At 45.9% G+C, this 19,598-nt stretch overlaps 1 protein-coding gene across 1 annotated transcript; it reads right to left on the reverse strand.

Moving 5' to 3' along the window:
* Positions 1-16,774: 16,774 nt before the first annotated feature.
* Positions 16,775-18,793, reverse strand: LOC146175813 (neprilysin-2-like). The gene has a single exon (XM_084581211.1). The coding sequence runs from the start codon at positions 18,791-18,793 to the stop codon at positions 16,775-16,777; it is 2,019 nt and encodes a 672-aa protein (XP_084437337.1).
* Positions 18,794-19,598: the final 805 nt, after the last annotated feature.

The raw sequence follows: 19,598 nt of genomic DNA on the forward strand, positions 1-19,598 counted from the left end.
AAGGAACTCTCAAGGGTCTTCGCCAGCACCACAATTCAAACGCGTCAATTCTTTGGCGGTCAGCCTTTTTCACAGTCCAACTCCCGCATCCATACATCACAACTGGAAAGACCATAGCACGAGTTATACGGATCTTGGTTGGCAGACTAATGTCTCTGCTCTTTACTAGGCGGTCAAGGCTAACCATTGCTCTCTTTCCCAGAAGCAGGCGTCTCCTAATTTCATGGCTGCAGTCTCCTTCCGAGGTAATATTGGAGCCCAAGAAGAGAAAATCTGTCACAGCTTCCACTTCTTGTCCCTTGATGCTCCAGGACTTGATAGGGCAAGACGCATGGCCACATGCTGCCCCACTCGGTCCCTTGTATAGGTTACTTGAGGGCAGATAGAGTAATGGGAGCTCAATTCGGGCAAGCCGTCGTGAAGCCCAAAGGAGGCAGCCTTAGCTAAACCACTTTAGGTCCCACATTGGCCGTAATGGGGCTGGAAGGCGGGCGTTCTCGCATAATACCAAAATCAGTCCCTTGCGGGAAATTCGAAGGCACGTGCCACAACAAGTGGGCTTTAGGATCGAAAGCAATACAGGCCTACTGCGGCTGCCCACACAAAACCGCTTTAGGTCTCGGCCGCAATTGGGCTGGAAGGCGAGCGTGCCCGCATGATATAAAGTCGCCTCATTATGGGGAATTTGAAGGCGCGTGCCACAACAAGTGGGCTGTAGATCCAAAAATAACACCCCAGCTCAACTTGGACTGCCCACAAAAAACCGCTGCAGGTCTCACATTTGCCTTGGAGTGTACAGAAACTCGCGCGTCAGCATGTTCGTCAGATTTATTAGTGATTACTGACGCAACATAAATGCGGCCTGTTATCACGAGAAATAGCGCTCGCTCATGAGGCTGCCGAACGAATGCAGCTGTGGGCCCCATATTGGCCGTAGCGGAGCAGAACACTCCGGAGTGTCCTCATACTATTGTGCACGCATTCGTTCCATCATTTATTTCTATTAGACATTGCCCTAAATTACTATTTTAGATAATATGTATTACAGTTAGCATATTTAGTCAGTTAGATATATTACATGCCTTTATTTCTAGCACTCATACAAATTGCGCTAAAAAGACCGAAATGTAATCACTGCTAACTGTTGCTCCTTAGGTGGTTGCCGTGAACAGCCTGCAGCTCTCAGTACAATCCGCACGAGGCAGTAGAGGTGGCTCAGCTACAGAGCCAGTAGCAGGCCCGTGCATTTTCTTTTCTTTCTTCCTTCATTCGCAACAACAATAATATTGTTCTGAACACACATCTCCACCGCCTGAACAAGATGGAACATGAAGTCATTCAGGCTAGGCTAATGATATGAATTATTCTGAAATTTAGAAAGGACAGACATGTATAAAAGAATTGCTTAACTGTGTCCGCAAATATTCAGTTGGGGGACTTGTACTAGGGCTTCCCAACAATTATCTGCGTCGGGTTCCTATGAGAATAAAGTGGGCAAGCCCAAGTGCAGTTTGCCGCTGTAGAACCCGACGGTCCTATGCCATTATCTGAGGGGCTGACCGAAACCAAAAATAAACGTTTATTCAGAGCGGCTGCCCGAACCTGTCCAAAGTGGGACCATCGGGGGAAGTTGGCGGGATGTGCACCTTTGGCAATGCGGGAAAAATGTGGGCAGCCCCACAACAGCTACCTGCATCGGTCCCATGTGAGACCCATCGGGGCGTTTCTCGCAGCCCACTTAAAGCCTAAGTCGGCCCCCGTTGAAGCACCCACATCGAGCCCACCGGAGCTGTCCTGCATTGTCTAACCGGGTCCACCGGGGCCCCCCACTTCATAGGGCACTTTTGTGCTGCTTGTATGTATGGTGTTTTCATCGTTTTCGGCTAGGCACAGAGCTGCAACGGAAGTAGATTCACAGTTAAGAAAAGTGTGTCGATTCGTCGAGCGCACCCACGTTTGCAGTACCGTCTCTGGATTTCCAGTACTGCCAGGCTCAATATTCAGTGACGTTTTGGATATTCTGTCGCACTTTCTCTATGGAACTGGAAAAATGCTGCACTAAGCATGCTTGAAGGTATAAATGGTTTTGTTCGCAGCACTTACCTGGGGTGCATGCGCTTACGCATTCGTGGTGGCTTTTGTATGCGCCGGGAGCATCAATTTTTACCAGCTTCAGTCCGCATTTATGCAGTTTTATTGTAAACCGCCAAAACATCGGTATTTAGCCAATCGTCATCTTCAGGAAGAGTTTCCGGGGCACCCACACAACCTTCTACTTTAATTTTTTCTTCATCACCACTGACGCCTTGCGTCTCTAAAAAAAGAAGAAATGACATTATGTGGAGCGTTACAAGCGCTTCACAGCGCCTTTGCAAATCAGGAGCACTCACCAACGAGTCTTGCTTTGACTTTCCTGTTAACGTATAAGTATTGTACCGTTTCTTTTTTTGTTATTTCTATGTTAGAAGTTCAAGGAAATAAATTTATCTCCTTTTTCTGACAGCCTAAGTGGGGGTCCTCCGAAATCAATCTAGCTCACCCGACGTGATCGTAGCGTTGTCGTTGGTGGATGCTTTGCGCCCGATCGATAACTTTACGAGTCTCACTGGGAATAAAATTTCAGTTTTGTTCCTGTCTACTTTAAGCGCTTTTTTTTTTTGCGAATTCACTAGCTCCATTTCAATGTTTTGAGAGATACAACTGCAAATAAAGACAGCCCATAATTTACAAGCTTTGCTGTCGCGTATACAGACAATGCACGTTCGTCAGCTCGCCAATAAAGATGGCGGGCATCCAAAATATCCGGCGCTCGCCTAGGGAGTATGCATTTAAATAAAGTTACACTTCTAGGCACCTATAGGCTTCATATTCGAGGCTGACGCGGCGCGTCATCTGGAGAAAACCGTATCTAAAGCACATCCTCCGTGACAATCACGCATGATAAGCCGAGTAACGGCGCCAAGCGGTGGTGTAGGACGACGGTAGCCACTCCAAAATATTATTGGGCTGAAGAGAGTTTTACTGAGCGCTTCGTTCAGACTCAAATGAGGGTGAGGTGTCATATTATGGTGCAACCTTGATTTGCCCGATCGTGGATGAGGATCTCTTCCCACTGCCTTTTGTTCCTTTTTGTTTTTGTTTACGAAGAGCGATATGTACAACGGCAGCATGACTCATAGCGGTGCACTTGACCAAACATTTAGTGGCCAACAATTTCTGGCAAACATGTCAAACATTTCTCGCACGCATATGGGCATCTTACCAAAACACTGTGGTGGACATGGAAAATCTTCGAATAAAAAAAAAAACATCGTTCTTCGCATTTGGCACAACATGCAGTCAGAATTTTGTCAATGCCAGTTTGCTTCATTCTCTTCTCTTGGTGAAATTGAGAGAAGCGGAACTGCACGGCAGAATGAAGCAGCATGGTTTTCCTTATAGGCCCTGTGCACCGCCTATAGGGGCGTCTCTGAAAGTTGTCTAGCGATCGTTTTCAAAAGTCCTCCCGGGGTACTAGTTGCGGCTGCTCATGCGTCACTTCGAGGAATGCCAATGTTCGCGGCGGCAATTTTTTTTTTTTTTTAGCTCCTGCCGATATGTTTCAACGGTGTCCAGAAGCATAAAGTCAAAGTTGGCTTTTATGTGGAAGCGAAAACATTGATGAAGCTACAGCTGTCTGGGAGAAACTAATGCATACGCGCACCAGATGCCTCCGACAAACAAGCTCTAGATCACTAGCTGCATTCTTGAGCCCTGCTTTACTGTGGGTATGCTGTATCGACTGATAAATTACTTCAACAGAATAATCGCTCTTTTTCTTATTTTTCATTTACCCTGCCTTTGCTTTGCAAGCTTTTTTGATATGTGCTCATGGGAATGCTCCTCGATCCAATATATTAGACATTGTGCGCTAACCGCCGTTACATCGTGCCAGCACCGCTCTCTTATAAACATATCGCTTCATCGGCCGATTTCGTAATACTTTTATGCGATGTCGCTAAAGGTTCTCTTTTCGCAGAGACATCAGCGGAGGCGTCGTTGTCGTTAACCGTGAACGAAAAATCTCGATGAAAATTTTAGGAGCATTTTTAAATGTTCAGATTAACGCTAAATTTCTCAAGGGAGTTCCGTAACCAAAAGAAGATATTTGAACGGAAATGAAACCTAAGTCAACTTTGAGTGGAGTTGGAAGTCGAATCCTAGACTTTTGTGTTGTGAGACAAACACACGCTCATAGGCCGCGAAAGCTAGCTGGTTCAACCTGCATAAAGGTAGACTTACTGAATTCGCGATGCGAACGGGGTCCGACAACACAATCGCATTCTGATCTCAATAGGAAATGTTTAAATAAGCGCCCTGACGTTTAAAGCATTCTACAACGGGCTAAGCCGTAACGATTGATTGGATCGGGGTGTGACACCTTTCATAGCGTATACAGTCCGAAATGGGTGAAACACGATAAAGCAAGCGCTTAGATAAAAGGACAACATATTTAGAGAAGTGGCGCTTAATAAGTAGCGCTTATAGGCCATTAAATGCCTGTACCATGCACTTGGAGCACAGTGTTTAATTCATTAATCCTCGTACCTGACGCTCATGGTATCCGTCCTTACTTTGCAACTCAGGACCCATTAATGGCTTCCACAATAAAGCGTCACAAAATATTCAGCACTGCATAAAACCATTAAAGGTTTACGCAGTAACAAGCATATCTTTTTTTTTTTTTTCCTGTAGAGAAACGCAAATTGTAGCGATCGTCAGAAAATTCACGATGATGCACCGATTTACCCAACATTTACCCAAGCGAAACTTATTGCTGGAGGTGCCCCGCAGTTTGTGTCACAGTGCATTGACAGCGGATGCTGCATTGACAGCGGATATACCGTCGCTTCGCACAGGGCATATAGCAATTCTGTAACACTGATTCCATATCTACGGGTCCAAAAAGAAACAGTTTTAACGTTTAACATCTAGGTGAGTCGCCGACTAGATTGAGCTAAAATTATTCTGAAAAGAGAATTATTTATGCTGGGTAAATTGTGCACGCATATTGAACATTTAATAATATATTTCCTTATCTGCTACGCACCCGTGGATTGAAGTCCAAGCGAAATAATCAAACATCATTGCTTTCAATCCTATTTCCTGCGCTAATTCAAAAAGCTATTATTTATTGGTAAATAATAAATATTAGTTTACAATAGCGCTATACTGTTAAACCTAGCTAAACATTTCGTTCTATAAGCGATCAAATTATGTGCCTACTCTTGGTTGCTTTTACCTTGAGTTCTGCCTCCTTTTAGTACCTGCCCAACGGCAACTCTAACAGCACTGTTATGCTGTACCTCGTACGCATGTTTTCAAATGTCACTTATCGTGGCGTCTATTAGGGTTGTATATGTTCCCACTGCAATCTGTCGATTCAACATGTACTTCTATCATCTGTTCCCTAAGATAAGACCTCTAGAAACGCAGCATAATGGTGTACTTACCCATAAGCAGCAAGGCCGCCATTGAATATATAGAGACAATGCCAATGAGGAAGCGCATCACAGAGTCTATCAGCATGCAAGCTGAGCACACCACACAGAGGCTGCCCTGCCCTTTATATACTTGTAAATTTCGCGCGAATGTGAAGTGTTTTATTGTGTGCAAATAAGTCAGTTAAATTTTGTTCATTGTTACTGCTTATGTGACTGCTTACATGACACTGCGTTGCTCTCGTAGAAATGCTAATTGTTCGAACCTTGCTTATACAAATTGGTAGAGATTTAACAAAGCTGGAATAGTTTCCCCTTCCATCCCTTCTCCATATCGTTTCCATATCCATAATTTTGTTCATTCTTACTGCTTATGTGACTGCTTACGTGACACTGCGTTGCTCTCGTAGAAATGCTAATTGTTCGAAACTTGCTTATACAGACTGGTAGAGATTTAACAAAGCTAGAATAGTTTCCACTTCCATGCCTTCTCCGTATCGTTAATGTCAGAGAGCTATGACGTATGCATGGCCGGGAGTGGCAGCAGAGGAGATTCTAGAAAAACCAAAGTTGATGAAGCTTGCTCTCTGCTAAATAACTCGCAAAATACGAGTGAAATCTATCATGTATACGCTGTCCAAGTTTATTTAAAACCTCGACCTATTCACCCTATATCTAAAACTCTGCTTTCGCACTGCGGTGCAAATTGTCCACCCATTGCAGGCCTGCTCTATTCCACCTTTCCCCTTGCTCTCCACAACTTCTACGTTACGCTCGCCACGTGCGTTCATGCAATATGATCAATCTAAGGCAAGACGGCACAGTTTAGATATAGGCGAAACACATGTGTGCAAAAGCTGAATATCCCCAGGTGTGGTTGTTAACTTTCTTCCAAAAAACAAAGGAGGCATGGATAGCTGAGCATGGCTGTGGACACCTTAAAAAAGAAAAAACGTTTTGATGCCACTAAGGCATGAACGCACTGTTTCTTGGCGAGAAAAAAATTCCCAAAACATCAATGATGATAATACGACATATACGCCTGAATGTATAGCATGCTAAGTATTATGTTATCGCCTACGTAAAGAAATGTCAGTGGCAACAGTGCTCATTTATTATTCATTTTTGTTCAGTGTCAATTTCTTCAAGGGTCCAGGGTAGAAAGAGGGAAAGAAGATGGCTACACAGCATAAAAGAGCACTGAGCAAATGTTGAGGGGAGCCTCAGTTCCCAAGCCGAGCCAACGTTTCGACATGGGGACTTTTATTCGTGTTGAAACGTTGCCTCGGCTTGCGAACTGAGGCTTTCCATCAACTGATATTTCATTATTTCCTTATGGTGTCATAGAGAGCATGAGATGTACAACAACCTTCGATTTCCTTTCAGGTGAAGGACTCGAGTTTAATGGGAGCAAAGCGCAGTATCTGTCACGCGGAATCTCGCTATCATCCTCACGGTAGACAAGGGGAATAGTGAAGAGCGCTTCACGATCCGGGGTGTAGAGTAGTTGGTAAAGCGTTGGGCTGGGGATCCAAGGGACGGAGATTCGATTCCCGGTGGAGACAAGGTTTAATAATTTATTTTTAACTCTCGCTCTCGAAAGTGTGACACCCCTGCTTACAACAATCTGTTGACAATGATGAGGCATTATGGGCTTTCGCCTTAATATTGTTAAGGGCGAGTAAGAAGCGGGCAGCGGCGTGAGCAGGCGCGCTCGCGCTAGGCCCGCGCGCCAACCTTTCATTAAACGTCATCTCACGGTTATCCAACATCATCTCTCAGTTCTCTTCTGTGTTCACCGACTTGCCGCTCTGTAACATTTGGTTGGAGGTGCCGGGTGCGTCATCATCATCCCTCATCCTGACCCCAGGAGCTTCGGCGCCGTGCATCTTCTTGCGCCGTCGGCGGAAGGTTACGCGACATCGCATGGCTGGTCCCCAGCCTGCCGGACCCAACAAGACCTTGCCGTTCCTCCGCCCCGTCCCCCGCCCCGACCACAAGATACGTGAGAACCGAACGACCGTGTGACTCGACTGACCCGATGTGCCGATCAAAGACGCCACTACACTCGACGATATTACCCCTGCCCATGCCATGCGGGGCTTGGCCTCCACCATCGGGTTTTAGAGACCTATGGCCCGAAAGCGTCCTGGGCCAGGTTTCATCCAAGAATCATCGCTGCGGCAAACCGTTGTCTTCTCCCTTCTTCCTCGTCCGTGACAATATTTAAGAAATTTTGTAAATATCCGCTGTGTTTTGAGGTCTTGTATGTGGCTTAATGCTCAAAAGCATCCACTTCATATAATACCAGTATTTTTATAGGCAACCCCTGATACCATATACAAGATCTATGACTCATTAGTTGACATGACTGTCGAATATTATTACATTTAGCAATTGAGGTATTGCCTAAACTACTTAGTATCGCTATATGGGTCTTGTAAATGTCAAAGGCTCATCTCACGTACTACAGCAAGTAGCGCCCTCGATAATTGGCTGATTCATTACCCATCGTTAAAGCCAATACGCCAACTAAAGCCAATAAAGCCAATACAAGCTGCCAATACGCCCTCGCCAACATCAGACTGGCATCATCTTCAATAGCTGTTACCAAAAGGAACCAATTAACCTCAACTGGATTTGTAAGAGGGATAAAAAATATGAAATAAAATGCGCTATGCCTCTTCTCTTCAAAATGGCGGAATTTTATTTCCCACAATTTAGCTGCTCGTGTGGTTGTATACCCTGAATAAAATCAAGAAGAAGGATTCAATATTTTCTAGAAATAACAATACGAAGGTCATTTGGAATATAAGGAATCAAAAGAAGTTGGATCCATAGAAGTGGACAGCAAAGAGTTAGCTGGGCGGAGGACGCTATAGGTAGCTTCCAGTGGTGAGCATGGAGGTCACTGCCGCAGGCCAGAGTTAATAATGGCAGAGATATGGATGAGACATTTTTTCCTGCTGCTGCAGCATCTTGGCTGTTCGAGGGCTGGACGCTGGTAAGATGCGCACTTGAATTTATTTTTGCAAGCACTGTTAATTGTGGCCATGATGTGTAAAAACGTATCGTAGTGTCTGCTGGTTGTATTTCACATATAGCGCGTCTAAAAACATTCTGTGTTGATGAGCAAGTTGTTTCCCTGTAAAGGTTAACAGCGCAAAACAAAACGACACTCACAAATAGGCACAAATAAACACACTGGGCAGGCGCTGTCCTGTGTGTCTATTTGTGACTGTGACTATACAGCAACTAGCCCAACAATCAGTTTTAAGTGACTACATTTCTTCCCTGTATAGAACTGCACCTATTTCTATCGCAGCCATTAAAATGTTTCATGATGCTATGTCACTTTAATCTAGAAAATATCGCCAAAAAGTAAGAAGAAAAGGAAATATATAATTTCGCGCAATGTTTACAGGTGCAATTCGAAAATGATGACCAAAATATAAAGCATTCCATATTCTACAGACAGGAGAAGAATACGGAGTTAAAATCTATTGCTTCAGATATTACCCAAAACGCTCATTAATTATGAACTCGGATAAAAACTGTTTTCGCCAGGTTTTTGAGAAAAGAAAGAAATTAACAATTTCTGAAATTTTGAAAAAGTCAACTATGAAAACACTACGCTAGCCCTCGGACACGGGGGCCGCTTTTTATTGTTATTGTTGTTGCGACTGTACGAAGAAAGAAAGAAAATGCACCGGCCGGCTACTGGTTCTGTAGCTGAGCCGCCTCCATTGGCTCATGCAAACAGAGTAGAAGATGAAGAAGTAGGAGGAGGAGTGGGATTTGATTATTATTATTATTATTATTATTACTATTATTATTATTATTATTATTATTATTATTATTATTATTATTATTATTATTATTATTATTATTATTATTATTATTATTATTATTATTATTATTTGTTATAATGTCAGTTATTTGTTGTTGTTTTTTTTTTGTCTTCTATCTACCGTTCGTTTTTTTTTTTTTTCTTTATTTCCTGGTGTGCTAAAAAATTCTCTCACTGTGTATATAAGTGATGCTACTCATTGTTTGCTTACTTTCCGTGATACTTTTCGTCTGTTTCATTTCATGTATTATTTATTTCTTTTTTTGTGTTCTCTTTGTGTGTGTAAACATGTTAGTGCTTTTTCATTTTTGTTTCTTTTTTTTTTATTTGTGCTGCAGCACAAAGACCACATGGTTGTTCCTGCGCACATTAAATAAAGATTGATTGATTGATTGATTGATTAATATTATGAAAAAAGCGAAATATATGCCTTCAAACATTTTCAACGGCCTTCTGTCTGATCACCTAGCAATATGCCCCCACCACACTGTTATCTCTACAGATGCCTCAGCCAGACAAGAAAAGCTATAGTTGGCATATTTTCACAGAATTTGACATCGAGTTGTTCTGTCCGTATCCCAGATTGTATTCCTATATTCTTTGAGGAATTTTTAGATTTTGGTTTGGTTTGGCCAGCCTCATACAGCCAGGAGCAGCCCCCGCCCCCTCCCACCGCCGCTTTTTGTATGGGCATGCACGTTAAGGTTCCCCAGATGGTTGGTTGGTTGGTTGGTTGGTTGGTTCACAGGAAGGGAAAGGCGCACTATCTGTCACACCTGAGTCTGTGGACACCTGAACCGCGCCGTAAGGGAAGGGAGGAAGGTGGGAGTGAAAGTGGAAAGAGAGAAAGAGGAGCCGTAGTGGAGGGCTACGGAGTAATTTCGATCGCCTGGGGAACTTTAACGTGCGCTGACATCGCACAGCACACGGACGCCTCTTCGTTTCGCCTCCATCGAAACGCAGCCGCCGAGGTCGGGTTCGAACCCGGGAACTCCGGCACAGTAGTCGGGCGTCTTACCACTGCGCCACCCCGGCGGGGATAGTCGAAAGTGTTCCGTAGGCCTCCCCTACGGCTATTCTTTCACCTTTCACTCCCACCTTCTTCCATTCCCTCACTGCATGATTCAAGAGTCCCGACTACTGTGCCGGAGTACCCGGGGTCGAACCCGACCTCGGCGGCTGCGTTTCGATGGAGGCAAAGCAAAGAGGCGTCCGTGTGCTGTGCGATGTTAGCACACGTTAAATAACCCCAAGTGATCGAAATTTCCAGAGCCCTCCTCTACGGCGTCTCTCATAGCCTGAGTCGCTTCGGGACGTTAAACCCCAAAAACCAAACCAAATCATCAATAACACTTGGTTAAAAGAAAAGGGATAAGCATATTATCTGTCATACTTGTTCTGTGGATACCTCAACCGCGCCGTAAAGAAAGGGAGGAAAATGGAAGTGAAAACGGAATAGTGAAAGGGGTGCTAGTGGAGGGCTCCAGAGTAATTTCGACCGCCTGGGGATATTTACCGTGCACTTACATCGCACAGCACACGAACGCCTCTTCGTTTCGCCTCCATCGAAACTTGATTAAAGCCAGGCAAAACGAAGAGACATCCGTGTGCTGTGCGATGTCAGCGCACGTTAAAGATCCCCAGGTGGTCGAAATTAGTCCGTAGCCCTCCACTACGGCTCCTCTTTCTCTCTTTCCACTTTCACTCCCACCTTCCTTCCTTCCCTTACGGCGCGGTGCGGTGTCCATAGCAAACAAGTGAGACAGTTACCGCGCCTTTCCCTTCCTATAAATAAATCAGTTAAATCAGTTTAAGCGGCTTACACAATTTAAGAGAGCACGGTCCTCTTCTCGTCCGTGTCTTTTTTAGCGCAATTCATTTGTTTAAGTGGTTTACACAAGAGGAAAGGCCCAGTATCTGCCACTCGCGGAAGAGGAACTGGTTGGTATATCGGAAAAAAAACATTTTACCATCGGATAGTGCATCAAGGAAAGAAGTGCAAATGATAAAATGGTTGGTGTGGGTTAATTAGGTAAACAATTAGAGACGATTAAGTGGTTTGCAGAAAAGGAAAGGCCCAATATCTACCACTCGCGGAATTCTGCTCAGACATCTCACGCACAACACGTCAACGCATAGGCTTATGCATTTCTCCAGTCGAGATTCTGCGGTGATCTCGGGATTTTTTTATTATTAAAAGCAAGGCGCTTGTATGCTGTACGTTGTCAGTGCAAGCAAAAAATCCCCAGATGATCGAAATTTTCCGAGCCCTCCACTACTCCGTCTCTCATAGCCTGAGTCAGTTCGGGACGTCAAACTTCATAAATTAACCAAACCATCACACTAGCCGTTCAATAAGTACAGCGGTTAGTGTTAACTAGGCGACGTGCTTTTTTTTTTGGAGGGTAGTTCATGCCGATTTCAGATGAATGGTAGATGTCTTCGCGGTCACATTGCACGATTGCTGATTGTCAACGAAAGGAGATCGTAAGCTTTCTGGCCGAGGAACTTTTCTACCTTGGTGAACGAAAGTTCCTTTGCCAATGGTCCTGTTCTTTTGTTTCCGTGTCGGATAGACGTGTACGGGTGGTTTTTAAACCACCTTGGTACCTGTAATATAATGTAACTCACTCCTGTATACATCGCAACACACATGTGCATCCACACATGTCGAAAGGACGTGTACTTAGTGGGTTTTAACACGCCTTGCTACCGGAAATATAATGCAAATATATATGTCCACTCACAGCTGTTCACATTGCAACCCACATGTTCAATACATACTGTATATGTTTATATTTATTTTATTTGGTAAATTTTCTACACTGTCTATACCTTCATGTACATTGCCATTCAAAATTGTATATATCATCATCACGAATTGGCCAAATTTTATTCTGTATGTAAATACTGATCTGTGATGTGTTTGTTTGTTAGGATGTATTTTATGTGCACTTTCCTTTGTTGTTAATCATGTGCATTTCCTGGTTCGGTCATTTGTCGCCGCTCATGTGAATGTCTAATGCGAATGTCTGATGTCTAATAAAACTTTTTCTAAACATATGTAGCGCGCAAATGCGGTGCAGTAGGACCTTCGTGCTGATATAAAACAATAAGGGGGTCACTCAAGGGTGCAGTGTGTGTAATCTTCTGTCCTCACAGTTTCCTTGTGAGTAATCGTCTGCCCTCACAGATTTCTTGAAGAGTTGGTCGGTGGCTGCTCGTGACCCTACGGGTTTGGGGTTGGTAGATCACTGCCGCTTGCAGCGGGGCCTAGCCTGCCACCGGATTTTATCTGTTGTAGGTCGTCATTGCAACCGCCACTGCTTCGGTGGTGAACGACGGCTGTTGCGACACGCATCTTTCTCTCGTTCTTCTTTTTTCTTTCTTCTCTGTTTTCTCTTCTGTGCGCACGAGGCAGCAGAGGTGGCTCAGCCAGTAGCAGGCCCGTGCATTTTCTTTTCCTTCTTCCTACAGTCGCTACAACAACAGCTTTCTTGGGAAAAACCACAGTTATTTAACAAGCTTTAGCCCCATTCTTTCGGAGCATTTCGAAAAGTGTATGCAAAGTGTATGCGTTCTTTGTTTGCAATGTTCCTTATATGACGACACACTCCTCCATCAATAAGAATGATAACCGCTACTTGTCTTGTTTTCCTCTATTCTGCCCGATGCTTACGATCCAGTTAGTCGTGTATAGAAATAAGCAGTATTTGACGAGACCTTGGTTTCCTATCTAGCTCATATATCCGACGCTCACAATACTACTTTGACATTTAAACTGCGACTGTTTCCTACAAAACAGAGCGGCTTTACCATGAATTTGATTTTATTTGGTTTCATTTATTTGTTTCCTTCTCACACTCACAACTGTGTTTTCACACTCAGAGCTGTGCCTTGGGTAAGTAGGGGTACATTTACTGTGGCAAACAGTAATCAGCTAAAAGTTAATCGAGAAGCATCCCTTTAGAGGAGAATGCAAACACTCGATGAATGGCAGAAATTTAGAAGCTTAATATAATTGAAAATCTATATCGATACCGAAGCAGCTTCAGGCCTTTTATATGCATTTATTTTCTCATGTAGAGTCATGCACAAACGTTACTACATGAGGACCACTGAAAATTCCGAGAGCACTGCAGAATCTGCAATGTAGAAATGCGAAGGCCTGAGCGTTGCTGCAGCACACGTACGCTACATCGCGTGTCCCTCGTGGAACACAACCAGCGTTCCGTTGAACGCATCAGCGTTGCCTGGTAGGAAAGACACTGTATCTCTCACTCGCAGAATCTCGATGACAAATCTTGAGGACGAATCTCGCCGACGCGAGGTTTTCATCGTGAGCCTAGAAAGGCTTTCACCTTAAAAACAAATATATCTTCTCTGCGTCGCTAGACAGTCAGTTGGTGTTAGTTACAGCGCATGGGGACGCGTGTCCCTTCGTGCTCTAAGGCTTTTTAATCGTGTCTTTTTCACGACCACGTACAGAAACGTTGTTTCTTTTTTCTCAAACCCTCTTTCCGCAATCCTTTCGCAATGCTGTACGTTATTGATGCCGATAGAGTATTCCCTTGATGGAGCTGGGACAGGTGGGTCACCGCCGTTTGCGGCGCGGGCTAGCCTGCCACAGAATTTTAGAGCGCAGCTCTTTGGCGCTCGTTCCTGGGTTTCGCGTCGGCGTCGGCCTCGTAACCAGCGCCTCCCCACTTTCATCCCCCCAGTTCGAGCCGGCGCTTGGCAACTGAAGCCTCGCAGGAAGCGCGGAGCAGCCGGAGAACACAAGGAAAGGAAGGGGGTTTGGGGGGGGGGGGTGGGGGGGGGGAGGGGTCGCTGGAGGAAGCGCTAGCAGCGACTGTCTGATGCCGCTGCCGCCGCTAGCGAGTCAAGACAACGTGACCGCGTAGATAGCAATAATAATTGGTTCACAGGAAGGGAAAGGCGCAGTATCTGTCACACGAGTTTGTGGACACCTGAACCGCGCCGTAAGGGAAGGGAGGAAGGTGGGAGTTAAAGTGTAAAGAGAGAAAGAGGAGCCGTAGTGGAGGGCTACGGAGTAATTTCGACCACTTGGGGATCTTTAACGTGCGCTGACACCGCACAGCACACGGACGCCTCTTCGTTTCGCCTCCATAGAAACGCAGCTGCCGAGGTCGGGTTCGAACCCGGGTATTCCGGACAGTAGTCGGGCGTCTTACCACAGTACCACCCCGGCGGGGCATGACCGCGTAGAAAAACTGATTTATTTTTTATAGGAAGGGAAAGGCGCGGTAACTGGCTCACTTGTTTTCTGTGGACACCGCAACCAAGCCGTAAGGGAAGGGAGGAAGGCGAGAGTGAAAGTGGAAAGAGAGAAAGAGGAGTCGTAGTGGAGGGCTACGGAGTAATTTCGACCACCTGGGGATCTTTAATGTGCGCTGACATCGCATAGCACACGGACGCCTCTTCGTATCCCGTTCCTCTCGCTCGTAACGCGTCCCACGGCTGTGACAACCTCGCGAGGCACTTGTATAGATCTCGTCTTTGAGAATCAAGCATTGGTGTACCAAGTCGAACATATATCAGCCTATTTCTCCGACCACAAAGCTTCCTTCATGACTGTCAAGAACTGTTAGTGGAGTCTTTGTTAAAGGAATACGTGTGAAAAATAAAAAAAAATTCTGTGATAGCGCATACATGCGTTGCTCGATTTCTTTGCCTCAATCTATCCAAAAGGTGAAACAGCTTATTTGCTGCGCTCAAATTTCGCATTAGGAAGTAACGTAATCGTCGGTAATTTTTTATCTGTTGTAGGCCGTCATTGAACCAGCTACCGTTTCGGCGGTGGACGACGGCTGTTGTAGCGCGCGTCTTTCTCTCCCTCTTCCTTTTTATTTCTTATCTATTCTTTTCTCTGTCCGCACGAGGCAGCGGATGTGGCTCAGCTACAGAGCAGTAGCAGGCCCGTGCATTTTGTTTTCCTTCTTCCTACAGCCACAACAACAACAACATGGGCTGAGGAGGGAGTTGTTGTTGATGTGGCTGTAGGAAGAACGAAAAGAAAATGCACGGGCCTGCTACTGCTCTGTAGCTGAGCCACATCCGCTGCCTCGTGCGGACAGAAGAGAAAATAGAGAAGAAAGAAAAGGGTGAGAAAGACGCGCGCCGCATTAACCGCCGTCCACCACTGAAGCAGTGGCGGGTACAATGATGGCCTACAACAGATAAACATTCGGTTGCAGGCTAGCCACCACCGCAAGCGGCGGTGACCTACCTATCCGAGCCCCATCAGGACCAGGACCAGCCACCCTTCACCACCACCTCTAGGAGGGAGTTGAGGGGTGGCTGCTCACGACCCTACGGGGCTGGGACTGGTAGGTCGCTGCCGTTTGCGGCACGGGCCATAGCCTACCAATACTCCATCCGACCAATACCATTGCCACATCGAGTTATTGATCAATTCGCTCTCGCTCTACCATCTGTAACCGCCCTGGTTAGCTGAGTTGGTAGAGCGACTGCTTCGGAAAGGCGGTTGTCCCGGGTCCAATCCCAGGGCCATTAAGACTTTTTCTTTAACTGCAAAGTTTCTGAGAAATGCTGTACGCTTTCCATCATAGCCGTATGCATGCGCTTGGGTGGACGTAATGAGTAATTACTCTCTTCTCACAAATACTGACTTTAATCCACATAAATTAGCGCATTGGTATACAGGAAAATACAGTCCTTCATATTCCCTTTGCGCAGAGCAGAGGGCAGATATAGAGCCCACCATTTTTAAATGCGAAAACATGCAACCACCGGGGGGCATGCACATTGTTTATAAAATTTAATGTCCTAAACTGGCTTCGGCTATGAGGGGCGCCAGTAGATGACTTCATATTGCAAAGGCACGGTAACACTAAAAATTAATGGCCGACGAGAGAATCTGAAACACGTAGTAACTCGCACACCACGTGCTCAAGTGACGACAAGACAGAAGGGTGCAAAAGGCACTTCATCACGATATGTGTCAAGGCTGTGCCTTACCGCTTCAACAACTCTTTACAGCCGACTAGCTTCCGCGTATAATGCTATCAAGTGTTTCATACATGTGTGGGAGAGTTCGCAGCCACCACACGGAAGGAAAAATAAGGTAATCAAAAACTGAAAACGACATGCATGAGTAGTGTGCTTTACTCCAAATATTCCGCTCGCATGAAAGGTACAGAAATCAAAGCTTTTAAATCACAATAAAATTAATCCAACCATATAACGTAACGTCGATTTCTTTTTTTTTTTAATACATTCTAACGCTTTGACTTCAATGCACCATACGTTAGAGGCATGTTCTGCAAAATTATTCCCCAATATGTCTGTCAAACAAGTGAGACAAGAACCGATCTCAGTTAGCTTTCAAGAAAAAATACTGCTATCAATAACAAAAACAACTACAAAACACGTGTCAGAACACTCCGCTCCGCGTGAGGCGTCAGGTTCCTACCCTCGCGTCACTATAGGGATGCATGCGGCTGCCCAGACGACAGTTAAACGCAGACGCAAAACTTGGCTCTCCTTGGAGCACTTTGTTGCAGTCGTAGGCCTTCGAGCGGCGAGTCTGACTGTGGCAATAACTGATGAAGAATAGCTTCTCGGGCGAAAATCCACGCCCTTTGTATATACCATTCTTAACCGCCATAAATGCACGAAACGCTGGCAGGAAGACATGGCCGCCCAGGTTCAAGCCCTGTATCGACGTCCAGTTATCGCCTACTGAGAGAGTGCCTTTGGTGGCAATGTTCTCTACCGTTGCGTCGTAAAAATCCGGGTCGCTGTCGAGGCCTTCTACCAATGTTTTCGAGAACGCTGCACCGAGGGCTCCGTAGTTTATCGCGTTGTCACCGTCGGGGTAGTAGAAAGGAGCGTGGGTCACCAACATCGACATGCTGATCGTGTTGAGCAGTGTGTCATACGTGAAGCTATCCTTCGAGTTGCTGTGCGGTAGCCTCTTATCTTCGAAGTACGCGTCGCTTCCGATGAGCCGGGCGTTAGCTCGCCGCTCCGAGATCCAATAATCCAGCATTGTTCTTTTACTCGTGTATTCAAAGGAGTAGATCTGCCGAAGCCGACTGGTAGAGCGATACTCCGCCTTCGGCCACAGGTTTATCTGCATCTCTTTCAGCTTACGCAGTAGCAAGATCTTGATATCCGGCGGCAAGTTAGATTTTTTGTAAGTAGCTATCGCCGATTTTCTAACATTGTCCAAGAGTTCGTTGATGTCCTGCCGAACTTGGTGAGGAAAGTTCAAGGCGACATGGTTGGCGAGCAGGATCAGCTTAAAGGAGCTTTCCACCTGAGTCTCGCAAAATAAGGGACGAAGCAGATTGGCCAGCTCTGAGGTGCCGTACTTTTGAACGAAGAAATGATTATCCGCAATCGGCGCATAGATTTGAAGCACCCACCAGCCTAGATGGCTTAAGACCAGCGTGGGTTCGTTGTTGTCGATGATGGAGCGGACAATATCGATGGTGCCTTTTCCCTTCACAATAGCCTTGTCTTCTGGTTTAAAGGAGTCATTCATTGCAAAGTACTGGTCCATCAGCGACATGACTCTCTCTGCACGCTGGCCAAAGCCCCGAGCCAGGGCATCCAACGCAAGGACTGCAGGCCGCTTGTCCTTTTCGACGGCGGCAAGCTGGAAAACTACGTCTCGCGTGAGGGTGAACACCTTGTTTCTGTCTGTTGTTCTGGCAGTGGTATTTTCCCGCATTTCGCCGTCATTCCCGAAGTACACCAGGTAGTTATGGATGTACTGACGCTCCGTAGCTTCATTGTTCATAGCCAGGTACTGGTTCCTCCAAAACTTCGCGTAGGCGCTCGGGTAAACGTAGACGGCCTTCCGGCCACCCAGCGGTTTACCCGGAAGAAGTCTGAGGTCGAACCAGAGCGGCATGTTCCATCGGAGACACAGGTTGAGGTGCACATCGAAAGGGTCCACATTTCGAGGTGGCGTTTCAGGCCATGGGATGCTCAAGTTGCGCATAAGCTGCTTAAACACTCTGCGCGTCTCGTCGGCGTTCTCATCAATGCGGTTCTCACAGACATCAAAGGACGTGACAACCATGCTACCCAGAGGCAATGATATATGACGATTTCGGATTTCGGAAGCCATATTCTGCATCCAGACGTACTTGATGTCCCACGTGTAAGTCCAATGTCTTTCCGGTACGGTCTTGGGGTCGCCCAGCCAGCTGGACGTCACATAGGCCTTGAAGTCGTGGCATGGGTCGACGCTCGTGTTAAGGGTCGCCCTGAGCAGCGCTTCGTATTCGAGGCAGTCGGGGGTGCGGCACGAGAGTCTCACGGAATCGTCCCGAGGGCCCACGAGCGCCGTTGCGTGGCCAATTATGACGGAGAAATAGACGAGAGCCATGAACACGCCAGCTACGAAGACAGCGCACCCGAAGACGAGGCCGCACACCAGGCACCTCGGGCAGGGTGTCGGGGTCATTTCTTCGGTAGCGGGTGTGGACGGCGGAAACTGTGGCCGAGGAAAGAGAAATAAAATTGGTAGTTAAAACCATCGTTGCAACTCGCGCACGTCCTCCGCGATGACATGAAACCAGACTATGGCGACCTTATTACAGTGACTGCACATCCACTGCAGCTACTTTCGCTTTTTCGGACGGCACAGAGTGTATAGCGTTGTCATAAGCACCAGGCTTTCACTGCCTGGCGTATGAAGCTATATGTTCAAACTTTGTGTGCCACGTGTCATACTGAGTACATGTACGCGACGATGGAGTTGAATAAAAAAAAACAGGTTTTTCACAAATAGTAACACATCAAGACAGTGCTCTCGTGCAGCAGAAGAGCACGAAACATCCACTCCGTCAAGTTAGATGTGTTTGTATAGTGAAGCTGCGTGTGTCTTATAGCAGGTTTGGCTCTATTTTTGGCGCTCGTGAAAAAGATTTTTTCTTACTTTTTAGCCTTGTGCATGAAGAAAACCTAAATTTTGAAAGCCTTAGAACTGAAATGGTGCTCAGCAGCTACTTGTTACAAAACTGTAGGCAAAGCTGAGACGACCAACTGCAATGGTGTGAAAGTTAAATGCAAAATTTGAATTACATATTTTGCTTAGTTAACACGTCTGAGTAGTTTTCGGTGAGTCATTACCTTTACATATCGCTAAGAGTCAGCATTGATTGGCTGGTTTATGTTATTTAACGTCGCAAAGATATTCAAGCTCGGATAAAAGGTTAACTCGAGGACACAACGAAGAGCCACCACTGGCAGCCTTTTTATAGTCTAAA

Source organism: Amblyomma maculatum, chromosome 10 (genome assembly GCF_055883805.1).
Source record: "Amblyomma maculatum isolate TAMU_Amacu chromosome 10, ASM5588380v1, whole genome shotgun sequence".
Lineage (NCBI taxonomy): Eukaryota > Metazoa > Arthropoda > Arachnida > Ixodida > Ixodidae > Amblyomma > Amblyomma maculatum.